The 15,611-nt window shown below is 38.4% G+C and overlaps 1 protein-coding gene across 2 annotated transcripts in view; it reads right to left on the reverse strand.

The window, feature by feature from the left end:
* Positions 1-15,611, reverse strand: part of LAMA4 (laminin subunit alpha 4) — a 106,054-nt gene that overhangs the window by 8,607 nt on the left and 81,836 nt on the right. For both annotated transcript variants that reach the window (XM_074862325.1, XM_074862324.1), the window contains exons 24-34: positions 15,275-15,406; positions 14,002-14,144; positions 10,461-10,596; positions 9,218-9,355; positions 7,552-7,685; positions 6,096-6,260; positions 5,260-5,413; positions 4,342-4,535; positions 2,579-2,768; positions 1,573-1,728; positions 580-739 (exon numbers count right to left, since the gene is read on the reverse strand). In XM_074862325.1, the coding sequence (XP_074718426.1) occupies positions 580-739; positions 1,573-1,728; positions 2,579-2,768; positions 4,342-4,535; positions 5,260-5,413; positions 6,096-6,260; positions 7,552-7,685; positions 9,218-9,355; positions 10,461-10,596; positions 14,002-14,144; positions 15,275-15,406 (1,702 nt within the window). The remainder of the gene's footprint in view (positions 1-579; positions 740-1,572; positions 1,729-2,578; positions 2,769-4,341; positions 4,536-5,259; positions 5,414-6,095; positions 6,261-7,551; positions 7,686-9,217; positions 9,356-10,460; positions 10,597-14,001; positions 14,145-15,274; positions 15,407-15,611) is intronic.

A 15,611-nucleotide genomic window follows, 5' to 3' on the forward strand; every position in this document is an offset into this window, starting at 1 on the left:
AGAGCAAATTAGAAACACTGTCTAATTCTTCTTGGTGTTGCCAATGAATGGGGTTGTGCAGTTTCCTTTCTGGTTCAGATCAGAGCCTATGTGACCAGAAAACCCTCATAAAACACTTCCTGGAACACAGCAGGCCTAAATGACAGAAAAGATGTGTTCTGTCATGCTGCGTATTATGAAGACATGCAGAAAGCCTTTCCTGAGGATTTTTGAACTACGTGTTGTTTTACTAATTAAAAAACTAAGGGATGACCATTAGCTGGTGTACTTGGTCTTAGACATATAGAAGTCAATGTGGCTATGATAATTTTTACCATATTATAATCTGTTCCCTTGTGAAATCATTCTAATTATTTGAAATACATACATACAGATGTATTTATGTAACAACTTAAGTTTCATGGTGACATTGTGACCTGTCAACATCAGCTGCTTACCACAATAATGATCTGTATCTAATAATCCTTACAGTTCACAGTCTCAGAAATTACCACACCCTTTAGCAAAATATGCCATTCTGAAGCACAGTGAATACTACAGTCATATATTATGGGATACATTTGTTTAGTAGTGTATTACCAAGGACGACATATCCTCCTTCAGATGAAAAGTATGTTCCTGCTTCTGATGGGCCTTCAAAGCAAGGCGTTACACTAAATGTCTGCGAAGCTGAAGTAACTGATCTTCCATTGAGCTGTAAATTGCTGAGACAGCCACTAAAACTGTAGACAGAGTTAATCTGAGGGGAAAAAAAAAAAGCATGATTAGTAGATAAACTGCTTGTGGAATGAAATAAACTCTTCTGTCCTTATTTGTACTTATTTATGGGTTGTAAGGGTGTGATTGTCTGGTGCATCAGTTTTGAATTAAAAAACAGTTTCCAGAGAAGAGAAGCAGGACAGATGCTTTTTGTAGCCTCTCATGTCTCTCTGATGACTTCAAGGTAACTCCAGCTTGTATTGTTTCTCAAATAATCCTTACTGAACCCTGAGAAGCAAAGTGCGAGAGCAAGGCAGTGTTATACATACCTCATACCCTCAAGGCAAGTCAGGAGTCTACTTTTTCTGAGTAGTGTATCTATCGTTAGGCACATAACACTAAAGATTACCTTGAAGGAGACTTGGTTATGTTCATTTTTGCTTTAACACTCCTTTCAATATACTTCAGTACAAAGATGTAGAGAAGAATTCTGACTTCTAGGTACTGTCTTAAAAGAGAGATAGCAAGACAACACTAAACTCTGAGAAATTCATCTATATCTCAGACCTTAGGGTGAAACTGATCTCACCTAACTTTACCTGTCTCATCTAAGCTTGGATGTCACTAGGATTTCTCTGTTCCTCAGGGACCACTGGCTTTCCAGTTGCTGCTGTAAGTCTACAGAAGTCTAGTCCAGCTACCACCAGCCTAGCCCTGCAGGAGATTTGCTGGCCACTTGAACTGAGCTGTGTGCTGCTCAGCATGCTGAGGATTCAGCTCATAATATGCTTTTGCCTGAACTCATCCCTACAGTCAGCTTTTGCATTAGCTGTACATAGAGGTATGGGATGATGTAATGGGTGTCTGCTTTACCTGGATATTTTTTACAGCTTTTCCGGGAGCCACACCCCCAATATAGAGTGGTTCAGTGACTTGCCAGCTATTGGCATCACCGCTGAAAGGTTCTTCCAGTACTCGGAGACCATCAATTATCAAGCGACCAATATTTTTGCCTCTGATAAATATCACCTAGAAGGAGAGGAAAAAAAATTGGGAGATTACTTTAAGCTGTTGAGGGAACACTCCTGTGCAGTGGAAGAAGATAAGTTTGAGAAGAAAAGCTTGTGAGTGATACTCTATAAGCCTGTTTTATTAACTGTCAATATTCTATGCTGGACAACCCTCTCTTTTCACATTCATGTAAAGGCTAGATAGTAAAACTGATGTCTTTCTTACATTTTGGTGTACAAGGCAGAAGTAATCAATGTGTCACAAGGTCTACTGAGATCTGCCCGTCTTATCTTTGCATATATGATTCATTGCTACAGTGCTACCACTGTTAGCATTTTCATGGTCTTCGCCAGTTTTATGGTCTGGATTCATCCAGCCTGCTTTAAACACTTAAGTGCCCAAGTTAGGAGTTTAGTAACTGTAGACTTCCTCTGTAGTCAGTCAGGAGAGAGGTACCTACAGAGGGAAATTCACCTTGAGCCTTAAAAATATCTTTTTATTTTTGTAGAGAGGGAGCCAAAGACAGGTGTGCTCCTTGCTTAGGCACTTCAAAGAAATTTGCTGATCAGAATTATCCTAGTCCTTCCTTTCCTAGCTAATTTAACTCTTAGTTGCCTCACTGTTCTGCTTATTTCTGTCACTTCTGTTCAGCTGTTAGTGTTGGGAACTGCTAGATTTTTATAACTGACTCACTTTCCTGTACCTAGTTAATGACTTGATAAAATGCTGCATTGGAAGAAGTTTCTCAGCTCAACAAGGTGTGGTTATGAACACATGAATGAAAACTTCCCGAGCTGTCATATCAGCAGTGTCATATCTGCAGCCTTGATAGTATGTGCCATCATAATGATTGCTTTATTTTACTTACATTGTGCCAAAGGCCATCATTGTATTTCTCTTGGCTCTTAATCCTTATCTTCTGATGACCAACATTAAACACAAAAATGAGACGGCCATGAGCAACGAAAAGGGCCATGAAGTTGGTCTCTTTTTGATCCGAGACGTAGAAAATCATTCCATGAGATGAGTGAGTTTTCAGACTGATAGAGAAATGAGCTCTGGCACATAAAAACACAAAATTAGAGCAGATATAGTTGACTTAAATCAAGCTGCAGTCAGAGGAAGACAGATTTTCCTCTCATCCAAAGGAATATGTATCTCCTTTATGGAAGTGGTGTTCCTGCAAAAGATTTTGTACTGGTTTTTGGAGTAGAAGTCAAAGTTGGAGAAGAAGCTGCCTTGCAAGGAACTTGTTTTCAAAAATTAAAATCTCTGGAGTGAATAAAATCAATACAGGTTACCAGTAACGGACACTATATACACTATGGTTCTATTCCTGTTGAGCAGCAACGTTGCAGGGCTTTTTAATTGTGATGGCATGGAGACCTGACAGTTCACAAATCTTTAATGTTATTTCAGACTCACTACTAAGTTTCACCTTCCTTATAGTTCCTTGTGAAGTCCAAGACAACATTGCAAGTTGTATCAGCTTGGTTTGACACTGTCAGTGAAGATTTCTTGAGGGATTGTTATTATTACTTTGGGTCTAAAAATTGGCAAAGCTGCACTGGTGTAGGACAGTGCCAGAACTGATTACTCCTGCTTCTCCTGTCAGATGACTAGCCTAGCTTCCATTTTTTGTATTGTCTGAAGGATCTATATGTTCCCCACTGCATGTGTATGTACATTCCACACACACATAGGCTTTTGCCAATATCGGTTGTTTTAAAACATCACAAGTGATTTTGTTTTTTTTTTTAAAATGCACGTTACAATGATGAAGCTGTAATAACAGCTGTAAAACAAATATGTCTTGGAGGGATGAAGAGATATATTAGAGTTTGGGTTTTCCTTCTTCATATGGGCACCATCAGGACTGCCCTAAAGTAAAACAGTATTGAATTAAACCAAATGTAATGCTTTTTTTATTTAAGCCAGGAAGTAGCACTCTTCTTTTCTGAGTTAGTGGTCTGGTATGCTTCCAGGTAGTGCTGTGTTGTTGAATTTATAGTCTCTTGTGGAAAGTATTAAACAAAAATCATTTGTTGGTCATAACATACCATATGGCATAGTCTGTGCGAGCCTGAGAATTAAATGTCCACAATATCTGGACTCATTATTAATTACTTGAATTTCCATTATGGCTTGAATTGGACATGTTTTTCATAGCTTTATGTCCTACTGCACTGTGTAGATTCCTAACCATTAAACAGCTGACAAGGTTCACTCAACACGTAACTGCTTCATTTCTTGGTGAACTGTCATATTCTTTTCCAGCCCTGCTCTAATGCCATTGCTTCTTGTGTAAAGAGACCAAAGGTGCATTGCTTCTATAGAACTAACATCCTCAAAGTCTTCATACAAGTAGGCAAGGAAACAGATTTTATTGATATACAATGCAGGTGAAGAGTCCACAAGAGGGGTGTAGCTGGAAACACATTCTATTTATTGCTCTTACTCAACTGAAACACTTTTTAATATATCCTAAGAACACGCTCTATACAAATATTGGCCTAAAGATATAAAGGAAAAAGCCAGGGTAACAGCAGAAACGTGTCCTTTTTTAAAAAATTTGAAATACATCTTTCTCCTCCCCAGTGTATTTAATTTTCATTTCTAAGGTCCCTTTACCTTTGACTGAAATCCTTTGGTATGTGATCAAATTCTTGACGACTGTTTGCTGTTCCTCCAAACTGATACGCATGTTTGGTTGCCTTGGGATTCATGGGCAAGTGGCACTGAGGGTCTCTTTGCATATTCACTTCTTGATACAGTTTTTTGAGACCAGTTGAAGGCTGTGAAATCTTGTCTTTCTCTCTTCCCACCTTCATAGAAAGAGAACCATTAACCAGAAACTTTAACTAAGATGGGACAGAATAAAATAACAGTATCATTTATATCTAAGCTAGTAATATTTTTCCTTACAAAAATATCATGAATGGTTCCAAGTCAAATTTTCCTTGAACAAATCTACTATAGATGCTGATTTAGGGCAGAAGAAAGGATAAACAGAATACTTGTGTAGCGAACGTAATTACAATTCCATTTTTTCCCAGTGTTCCTAATTGAATCTTTTCCTCTCTGCTTTTGATGATATCAGCTATACTATAGGCATAAGAGGACACAGTTACTAAAAGTTCTGCATATTGAAAGAATGTTTTTTTTCACATTTATATTAATGTGTGCTAATTGTACTCAGTAGAGAGAGCCACACAGAAGTAGCTGAGAACAGAAGCAAACTTCTTGCCTTTAGGATATCAAAGAAATCAAGAAGGCTTGTTTCTGCAGTACTTTTTTGAAGATGTCATAAATTTTGTTTTACAGTTCTAGCAAGAGAGAATGATGCAAGTGTAGGCCAGATCGATCGAGTCAGGGCAGTCATTTGCAGTGATGGAATATGTAAAGGAACAGGATCCTTTCCTTCATACATTTGAAATAGTCTTCATGTGATACATTTTGGATCCATGACTTGGAGAATTCCCAATCATGGCACAGTATGTATCACCTTTGGAAAACTCTAGCATGGTACTGGGGCAGTTTGTAGCAAACCTTTTTATTACGGTTTCCTTTGGCTTTTGATGAGTTTTTTCCTTTCTTGTGGAGAAGAGCAACTGGAGGAGATTCAACAGGGCATCCATACAATGAAGTCTGAACTTTCTCAGAGTACTGCTGGAAATCTTCCACTTCAACCTCTCGATCCAACCTGTGTTTCAAAGAGGGGATGACAAGAACAGTTTTTTTCCAAGTGTTGGAATTGTCTTCATAAAAATCACAGAATTTAACATTTATAGGTTAAATGATGTTTGGATGGGCTTTTTTTCATTCTTGGGTTGTGATAAAAGTACAGATTTATCAGTCAATGTTTGGGTAATGCAGGCAGCCTATATTACCTCTGCTTTTATCCATGCTTGCATAAACAGAGAGTATCTACCTGCAGCGTCAAATTCACTTTAAAATCGTCTATATAAGAACATTTCATAAAGTGATTAAGGTCAAATTCAGATCATTTTCACATGACCAAACTCCTAACTTCCCCAGCTTCTGTGAGTTGCCTTAATATCATTTTGTTTCAAAGGCAGAGCTGAAACCTACATAATATAAATGTAAATTACAGCTACGCAAATTATACATTGCACCAGCAGCATTAGCAAGTGCAGTACTGAAAGCTGATTTACAGCACGTTATTCCCACTTTTAACAGTATCTTAACCTAGCAGGTCTGTGCCGACAGATTCCATGGCAAATAAGGTGAGAAACTTATTCACACATAGCCTCACAAAATGAGACAGGGATTTTTATTGTGACAATAAATCAGTTCTCTTGAGCTACTACTCTAGCTGTCAGGCAGTGACTGCCTGCTAATGTGTTTGGGAGGATGCTACTCACCTAGTGAAGTAAGCGTTGCTTATGCAGCCAGTGAAGTTGGCTTGCTGTGTTCTGAGGGGGGAGCCGCCAAAATAAAACTTCTTGATGCTGTCCGGGCTTTTCCCTGCTCTGTCCTTTGATGGGTTCTTCTTGCTTTGTTTCTTGTCATCAACTGTTAGCTCATATCTGTAAAGGCAAAGCATCTGTTTTGTAGGCTGCTTTCAGAAAAATCAATGCCAGTGGTTAGACAACATATTACACCCAAAATCTCCACTCAGTGTATGCATCATAAATGGTAGCGTTCAAAGTGAAAAGACCTTCTCACTTCCAGCTGTGCAACAAGTAGCAGTGCCATAACCCACTGGCAAAGTTGAGTCCAGAGGCCCATGGATTTCATAATATTCTGGGGTTAATTGTGAAGTCCAAAAAAAATACAGTCCACTCAGTGAAGATAGATAGACTAAGGGATTACTAATAAATGGATGGAGTCACCATTTGTGTAAAATAAGATCTAAGCACATGCTAATCCTTTTTTATGCCCCTATCCCTTTTTCCTTCTTTTTTATCACAGTGCATTGATGTTTGAGTTTATACAACGCTTTTTACCTAATCTCATTTTGTAACACATTAGTTGCTGCAGAAGTCAGGAAGGATTCTATTGCTTTAATAAGAAACTGAATATAACTAAAGCATCAGACATGAATTTTATTTGACAAGTTCAGAATTCAGCACACTCAGGGAAACATGACAGTCCTTAAGGCAATTCCAAGACACCTTTTTGCACCTTCAGCTTTTCAAACCATATTTCTTAGATGTCAGAAGTCATAGGTACAAACCTCCATTTCCATTAGAAAACTGAGAATGACCTGGTTGTATCTGCATAGGCAAGATTCTTGAAGAAAGATGCTTTGATTATTTGACTTTCTAAGAAAATGTTAAACATAGAAAACAACAGTAAAACATTACCAATAATTAACAATTTTTAAGAAGCACATAGAGAGACTTATTCCCTACTACTGTATTTAGTCCTATATCTGTGTCTGTCAGTGCTAAAAATATTTTGAATATGTTCCACTGTATATATCCCAAATGAATACTTTTTGCGAAGATGCCTCAATTCAGAGTCAATGTGGGATTGCTTTAACAAATCAGAACAATCAATCCTGCTGAAAAATGAATCTCATGCTAGCCTTAAATTATATTAAACTACTTTCATCCCTGAGGACAAAAAAGCTTTTAGAAAAACTATTATTTTAGATTTACTAAAAATTCCCAGCATCTAGTGCTCAGGCCAAGCTGGCCAGCTTTCAATCACATCATTTTTTGGCTTTGTGTTTTTTTAACTGCATTGATCAGTTAAAAATATCACTTAAAAAAACCCACTTAAACATCACTTTGAAACTGAATATTAAATGATAATGTGCTTTTCAAGAAATATATATATTCTAAAGGTAGGGAATAAAAGATACAGCTTTACCTTTCTGGGGTGACAGAAGTAATGATGAAGTGGTTTTTTCCATCATTGTAATTTCGGTCTGGTGATTGAATTTTGATTCCACTTGCATTTAAGACCACAGCACCTCTGTCCATAGAGATGGATAATACATCTGACTGAAATACAGAAAAAAACATTTTCATAAGCAAGTGTAACACTGAAAAATTAAGTTCTGTGCATTTTCGTGTTGTATTTATTTTCCTTCCCGCTGTTTTCCCCATTTGTGCTTTATTTGCAGAAAGGTATACCGAGAAGCAAAACAGGACATGATCTCATTAGAATTTATATTCTTGCTGTTTTTTAAGCCTGAATTCTGGGAATTCTGCTGCTGATTATCTCTTGTATCTGTCACATCAGCTCCTTCCATCTAGCAGGGGATGTATGATGTTTACATTTCATTTGTGTTTCTGGTACCCCTGGTACTGTACAGAGCAGCTGTTACTGCAAGATTCCTGCAGTCATAAGACCAATACATTTTTTTCTTTTCCTAATTCCCTCTGATCAGACTCGTTCAATCATTCAAAATTATCTCAGAGATAAGATCTGCTATCTGGGTCAGGCATAGGGGATCACCGTGCCACATAGCAGGAATATTGTTTCTTCCATTAGAGCACGCACTGCCACTGCACTGGTAGGAATCCTCAGTTTCATTCTGTCAGGTGCTAAATAGCTGAACCTGTATTTGCTAAGTAGGGCACTTGGCACCTCATAGGATTAGAGCTTTTGAGTTAAAACCAGAAGTGTTGTCTGTAAGGTCTCATTTATGCAGTGATGTGGATAACTGACATGGTTACTGATTTCAATTTAAGGTAGTACTCCAGGCTGTAAAATATAAAAGTTCAGGAGTGGTGTATGACACCCATACAGCCTTCCCTGCTGCACCGCTGCTGGTCTTCTGCAAGTATGGCAGAACAGCCATTTGGGGGTGGTTGCAAATGTTCTGTCAGCTGAGCTCACGCTTGCTGCAGATGTCAGTCTGAGCCTGCAGGATCTTGGAATTGCTCTGGCTAACACAACGTTTTGGGAGTGCAAATCCATATTTCTGCCTGTGTCACACCTCTGAGGGGGCGTTTAGAGCAGCCTGGCTTCCCATAGCTGCAAGGAGCCACTCTCAAGTGCAGCTTTTCCCAGTCACACATGGAGGTCCAAGTACCGTCTGGGAACATAGGCAGCTTTCCGACTCATTTCTGTCAACTCAGCAATGCTCAAAATACCATCCCACTAATTCAAACAAACTTTGTCTTTGCTGCTAGGGGATTGTCTCTGGATGGAAAATATCGAGCCCTTAATATTATTTGTACTTTGGTAGCACCTACAGGTCCAAATAGGGATTGCAGTGCTGCTAAGCACAGCAAGATCCACTGTGCGTTTCTGCCCTAAGGGCTTTATTGAGCACAAATGGATGTGTGTTAATTCTAGGCATATAATCAAATTCTCAACATCTAAATAATGTCTAAGCATTGCTGGTTTTCATCTGTAGATCAAATGCGAACTGTGAAAATGAGGTCATCAATTAATGTTTCTATATTGCAGAGTGCTTTCTCTATTATGAAACCATGAAGTGAGAAATTGTATTATTCCCCTAATATTCTCCTGGGAAACAATGTGAGGATAAAATAAAACAAACTGCAAAGAAATATATACTCACTCCTTCAGAATAGTAAAACAACAGCCCATTGGGCTGCAGTGTCCGGAAATTAAAGCCTCCTTCAAATTCACTAAAGAGGGACACTTTTTGGCTTGATGCAATGAAGCTCTCTCCATTGAAATATGCTTTACGGGAAATCTGTGTATTAAATAAAACAAAATTACAAATAAACCTGAAAAAACATTCAAATCATAAAAAGAATGAGGCTATTTCTTTTTTTTTTTTTTAAAGATGCAGCCAGTTCAATTCTGTAAAACCTTCAATTTTTCTTGCATGTCTTAACCTAATTTATATAGGCCTTCCCTCTCATGCTGTGAAAAGCTTAAGAATGTGTAGCCATTTTAGACAGTGTAAGCCAAATTGTTCTGTTTCCTGGGATTCTTGTCCTCATCCTAAGTCTGCTGATGTTAGTGAGCATGAAGACAAGAAGCAGAGGGGGCTTAAGACCATGTCTGAGCTGTGTGACACTGAGTGCTGGGGTGGGGCAGGAGGGTGTTGGACATAGTGGTCTATAACCCTCTGAGTCTCAGGAGTAAAACTGAATCCAAGGTAGGACAAATTGCATCTAGATTCCTTGTTGACAGAGGGTGAGATTGTGTGATGAGTTCTACAAATGGTGGTCTCCTTCATCTTCACAGGTTCACAGCATGGCTTTGGGTAGACATGGCTGTAGGATAAAGACCACAAACACTGTTCAGATTTACCAGCCTTGCACGGTAATGGACAAAGGATAAATGATGGAAAGGATCAGAAGCAAAATGGCAGTTTTCTCAGTGTTAATGTTGGGGCAGTTGGTTTGTGTATCACAGAGGAAGAACTGGCCTGACTTAAGGGAAGAACTCATTTGAAGGGTGAATACCTTGCTGTCTTTTTCATTTCATACATCTGTATTAGGATGCATGTGAGGACAATTCTCCTTGTTTCTTTAAGAAAAAACAAATTATGTTGGAATATTTCCTTTCAGAATACAGCACACAATTTATTTCAGATCCAGCTTTCACGTTGCAATCTCACATATGATAAAAATATCAAGTGAAAGACCTTGTGCTGTAATTCAGGGTGAAAACTGGGTAGTATGTCAGCAGGCTGAACATACACACCCCTCCCACCCCGCCAGTCAATGAGTGCATTGTCATTTCCTTGGTTGAAGACTTTCTTTCCATTGTTTGGCGTAAAACTCAAGTTCACAGCTATATCCATTGACAAAATTTTGTTGTTCTCTCACAAATGATGTTATGCTTACCAGTGAATCCTCTGGGCACCCATAGCTGATTCCCAGGGTTCCTGGTTCTTCTAACAAGTTGAAATCCTTCTTTTGGAACTGGAAACCCTTCATGCAGCCTTTAAAGCCAATATTTCCTGCCAGATGTGAGCTAATGCTGTTGGAAAACAATGCCAAACAAGCTGCAGTTAGATAGCCCTTGCCTTTCTGAACTTTTGTTGCCAAGGTATTTTATAAAACTTGGAAGAGCCTCAATCATTTGCCTCACTAGTGCGCAATTCCTGCATCTTTATGTAAAACCACTAATTAACCACATTATGTGTTTTGAAAAGTCAAGATGCACCACTTGTAATAAGTGTTATGGGGAGAAATATATGAGAATTCAGAGAGGAGATCCATATAGAGTAACTTTAAAAAGATAAAAATAGCTGCTGAAATGAAAAAAACTTGTTCTAAAATGTGTTTCTATCCACTTACAGTGAAAATCAATGGATTGCTATCTCCATCTTTTATCACTTCAGAAAAGTTCTAGTTTAGTTTTCCTGTCTTGCTTTCACTAGCAAGCTCCCTTCTTGCCTTTGGAAGGAAATGGATCTCTATTTCTTAACAAACAATACTAACAGAGGTCAGGGCAGTAAGAGTAAATTCTGCTCGTTGATGAGTGGGTTTACATAATTGTAAATGAGAGCAGTAGGTGGGCTTCCGGGATCCTTTTTATGTCAGATTTGAGGTAGATAGCCCCATAGTGTATCCCAACTGCTCCGGGTCACTGCTCTGTTTTTCAACTCTACCCCTCACCAGGATATCACAGCATTACAGCACAGGGTGAATATAATTGAATTTATCCTCACAATACTGAAGGTGCACAAAGAAGAAGTAATTTGCCTAAAATCATGGAGACTCTGACAGGGCAAGGAAATTACATGGGATCTACTGGGTACCAGTCCAGCAGATAACTAGGGAACAAATACACTGAAGGAGTGTATGTGAAATCTGGAGTTTTGACCTGGCTACCTGTAAATGGTCTTTGTTCTTTCAATAGGATGTACCTTAGCAGTGGGATTCTTCTCACCTCACATGAGATGATACTGGCAGTGTTGACATCTGCTTCTGTGCTAGTTGTCTATGAGTTATCTCATTGTAAGGTAGACATTGGAAACACAACAGATGAATGGACTCTGGAAATGCTTATTTTTTCACATTGGCAAAAATGGACCCTCAGGTGAAGTAGCACAGATGTACACGTACGTGTCTGAAATAAGGTGAGAGGAGGAGCACTGTAGGGGCTTGATCTGCTCCTCAGTTAAATCATCAGGAAGGCTTCTGCCATCCTCACTGGGATTTGGATCAAAGTGTGGGATATCAGTCAACCAGTTTAATATCTATTCTGATTGACCATGTGACTGGCTGGATGCCACAAATACACCTTTCTGTTAAATGCTGTCAATTTGACAACATTTTCTAGGAGCAACAGGAACTATAGAAGATAAACTTTAACCTAAATAAAGGCTTCTGAGTTTGTTTCTTAACAGTTCCCCATACCCAGCGCTCCTACCTCCCCTTAGCTTTGTGCTTTATGCAGTGCCTGAGGTGGGAGAAACATATGGTGGTATTTCCAGATTCATTTATTTGGGAAAAAAGGCAATTGACAGAGGAAAGTGCTGTTGAAGAGAGTGAAAATACACTGCTTTGACTTCTCATCTAAGACTATAGTTTCCCCCCGCTGCTGCTGTCCCCCAATGTCAGTTAATTGTAAGTCTGTCTAGAAAAAGGAAGCATAAATGTCAATAGTAGATAGCAGTAGTAATAGAGAGATAGTAGTAGATCACCAGCAGATGATATAATTCTACTACCAACTTATGCTCCTGATGAAAATGGAATGATGTCACCACATTTGGACCATACTTTTTGCTGTCTACTCTTGTCATGAGAACTAAAGCTGAATATAATATCAAAGGTGTAGCTCTCCTTAAATAATTTCTGTATACATTTTTCAATATTATAATGGATCATATTTTTACAATACCTATGGATATTTTTTACACAACTTCCTTACTGATATGCTATTTTTTCTGCTTAGAAAGCACTTTCCAGGTGTTTTGCAGAATAACCACAATTCACTCGGAAAACTGTGGACATAATTCATGTGATTCATCTTGTAGCCCACATTTGTGAACAAGTCTTATCTGCCATTGAGCTGCTCAATTGTCTAGATTTCTAGGTTCTTCTGGGCTTTTTCGGTGTTCTCAAGTCTTGATTAACTGAAGTAATTGTCACCATCCTTTTGTCCTTTCTTTCTAGATCATTAATGTATTTAATACCAGCCCTAAGAGAGATCCTTTGGACATGTGCTGTAGACTTTTTATACTGTGAAAATTTAAGACTTACTGCTATGTCCTATTTTCTCTTTCCTAGCTGCTTTCTAAACCACTGCAGCCTTTCCCCTCTCCACCCCACTAGTTTTCTTAATAGCCCCTTATGACAGACCTTTGTAAAGAACTATTTGAAAGGCCATGTAAATTATATACTCTGTTTCTCCCTTGCCCACCATTTTGTTTGCATGTTCAAATAATTACATGGGACTGAAAGCCATTATTTTCCTTTACATGAAGTTTGTCCCTATCTTAAAAGCTTAATCTGTAAGTATTTTATACCTCAGACATTATTTATTAATTCAGCAGGCTCTCCTGACAACAAAATAAGGTTTCAGAAGATTTACCACTAATTCTTAGAAACTACTGTGCAACATTTGCTATCTTACTTTTTTTTTTTTTTTTTTTTTTTTTTTTAACATAGTGGGTATTTTGAAGAGAAATGGAATTTCTGTTAGCAGTTGTGACACTTGAAACAGCAGCTGAAGCCTTCTGAAAATGCTGGCCTTGCTGTCTGACCCTGGGAATGAATATTATCTGTCAGAAGAGCATACCCTTCTTCAAGCAGCCAGTCTGCTCTCCCAGAGCGTGACTCTGGTCTGGCAGATTCCCACTGCAGGAAATGAGGGTTATACAGTCTACTGAGATTAAATTTGGCTTCTTTCAAATGGTATGATGGGAAAATGCGACTTTTTCTTTTCTTCCCACGCCTACACAGAGCTAGCTGACTTGGGTCTAGAGACAAACTGAGATGGATCAGAACTGAAGTGTGTAGTAGGAAAAATATCATCTTTAGATTTGAAAGTGAGGTTGGTAGAGGGTTTTGATCCTTGAGCTAGTGCATTGATATTTTACAAAGATCAGTTTCTGCAGAGCAAGGAGGAATAGCAATTCTATGTATTCATGTGTTCTTTGAAAATGCCTTTTTGTTTTAAGAAGATAATAGTTTCTGTTACCCTTCCTAAAACTAGACCAGTTTCAGCAGAATTTACCTGTGCTGGACCAAGCCTAATCTTTGATACTTCAGAGCTCTGAGAGACACTTAGAATAGTGTCTGAGGAGTTGTTTTACATAAGGTGTTGAGGCTGGGAAAAATGTTTTATTGTAAGCCCTTCAACACAGGTCGTACAACACAACTTAAATATGGTGATTACTTGAAGATAATGATTGAATCCCAGTTGTAAACCAACCTGGAGTGCAAGATCTCAGCAGGCGCTCCTCCAATGTAGATGTCTGTGAATGGCATTGCTGTTCTTTCATTGTCCACACTTTTTATATGTCGCCTGTCCACTACCAAGATCATCTTCTTAGAATTGTGATATATAATAGAAATCTGAAAGGAAAAACATGTGCTTAAAAATGTCCAAAATGTCATATTTTGTAAGTTGTCATAGTGATTTTGCAAAATTGATTACATCTTTATATCTTTTTGTTTGAAAAGTTCCTCCCATTTATTGGAAAAATTGTAAATCGTGAGAGGCTGACAACAATTACTAGTAGGGAGCTTATTTTGATGTCACAATTTCTCTGATGACTGAAAACCCAGCATATTTCACTTATGAATAAATCCATATGAAAGTAGCCCATGTCAAAATCTACACTGTAGCAAACAGATAAGCTCCATTAACTTCAGAGTGCTTTCTTGATTTATCCAAGAAGCTAGGGCATACTTTGTAAAAAACTTACATAATTTTCAAAGCATAAAAGGCTTAATTGTGCTCTGCTTAAACAGGTTGAACAGAACTGTAGCTGTAGTTGTGGATCAGGAATTAGACTTTGAATTTACCTCAAGTAAATGGCAGGAGAAGCAAGCCACTAAGCATGATTTGCTACTGTCACTGTCACAGTTGCACTGGCTTAAAGCAAATTCTCTTAAACTAAATACAAGTAGATATTTTAGATCTGCCAAAGTCCCTAAAATACTATGCATATATAAAAGACTCTTAACAAATTAATTCTGCCTTCAAATGAAATGGGAAATGCAATATTTCTTGTAATACGATGCATAAAACCTGAAGTGGTCAAGTTAACATAATGACATGTTTTTAGTTGAGGAGCGTTGTATATTTGAAGGATATAGTTGTCCTGGATATAATTTCATTTTGAATTAATAACACTTTTTCTCCCACATGAACTGTCCTGTCCTTGGCTGGTAATACACAGAATCTGTCCACAGGCACTGATTTACCAGGAGAGAGACTCAGGAGAGATTCAGGGAGAGACTTCCCTTTCCACCACTCAGTAGTGGTGGGACTTGCACGTGCTCTTTCACATGCAAAGCAGACATACGGTCTACTCTTCTGCCCACTCATTTGCTCTACTCTTCTGCCTGCTCTACTGCATCACCTGGCCCCTCATCCCTTTGTTCCTCTCATTGGTGTTGGAGCAATTTATTGCTGCTTTGGAGCTGCTGGGATAGTTGGTCAAATGACTGTGATTGATTGATTGTTACTGCATCTCTACCTCATGAAATTTAGCGTCGTTAATCTGAGCCTTCTTCATGGAGTCCTCTAGCAGCACAGGGCCGGTGCTGAAACCAAAGTCATAGCGAAGGTACAGGAAACCATTGTGCATCTCTAGACTGAAGAACATACTCTGTACAAACAAAACAGCAATCAGAAAAGCACTATGATTGTGGTAGCAATTTAGAAAAAAAACCAAACTTATGAGAGTGTCTGACATGTCTGCAAAAGCATGCTGTGAAAAGGTCTTTTTATTTGCAAAACTATAACACAGTTTCTGGATTTCTTTTTTATATAGAATATATGTGTATATGTACACATTCACACATAATTGTTTG

Source organism: Strix uralensis, chromosome 3, assembly GCF_047716275.1.
Source record: "Strix uralensis isolate ZFMK-TIS-50842 chromosome 3, bStrUra1, whole genome shotgun sequence".
Classification (NCBI taxonomy): Eukaryota; Metazoa; Chordata; class Aves; order Strigiformes; family Strigidae; genus Strix; species Strix uralensis.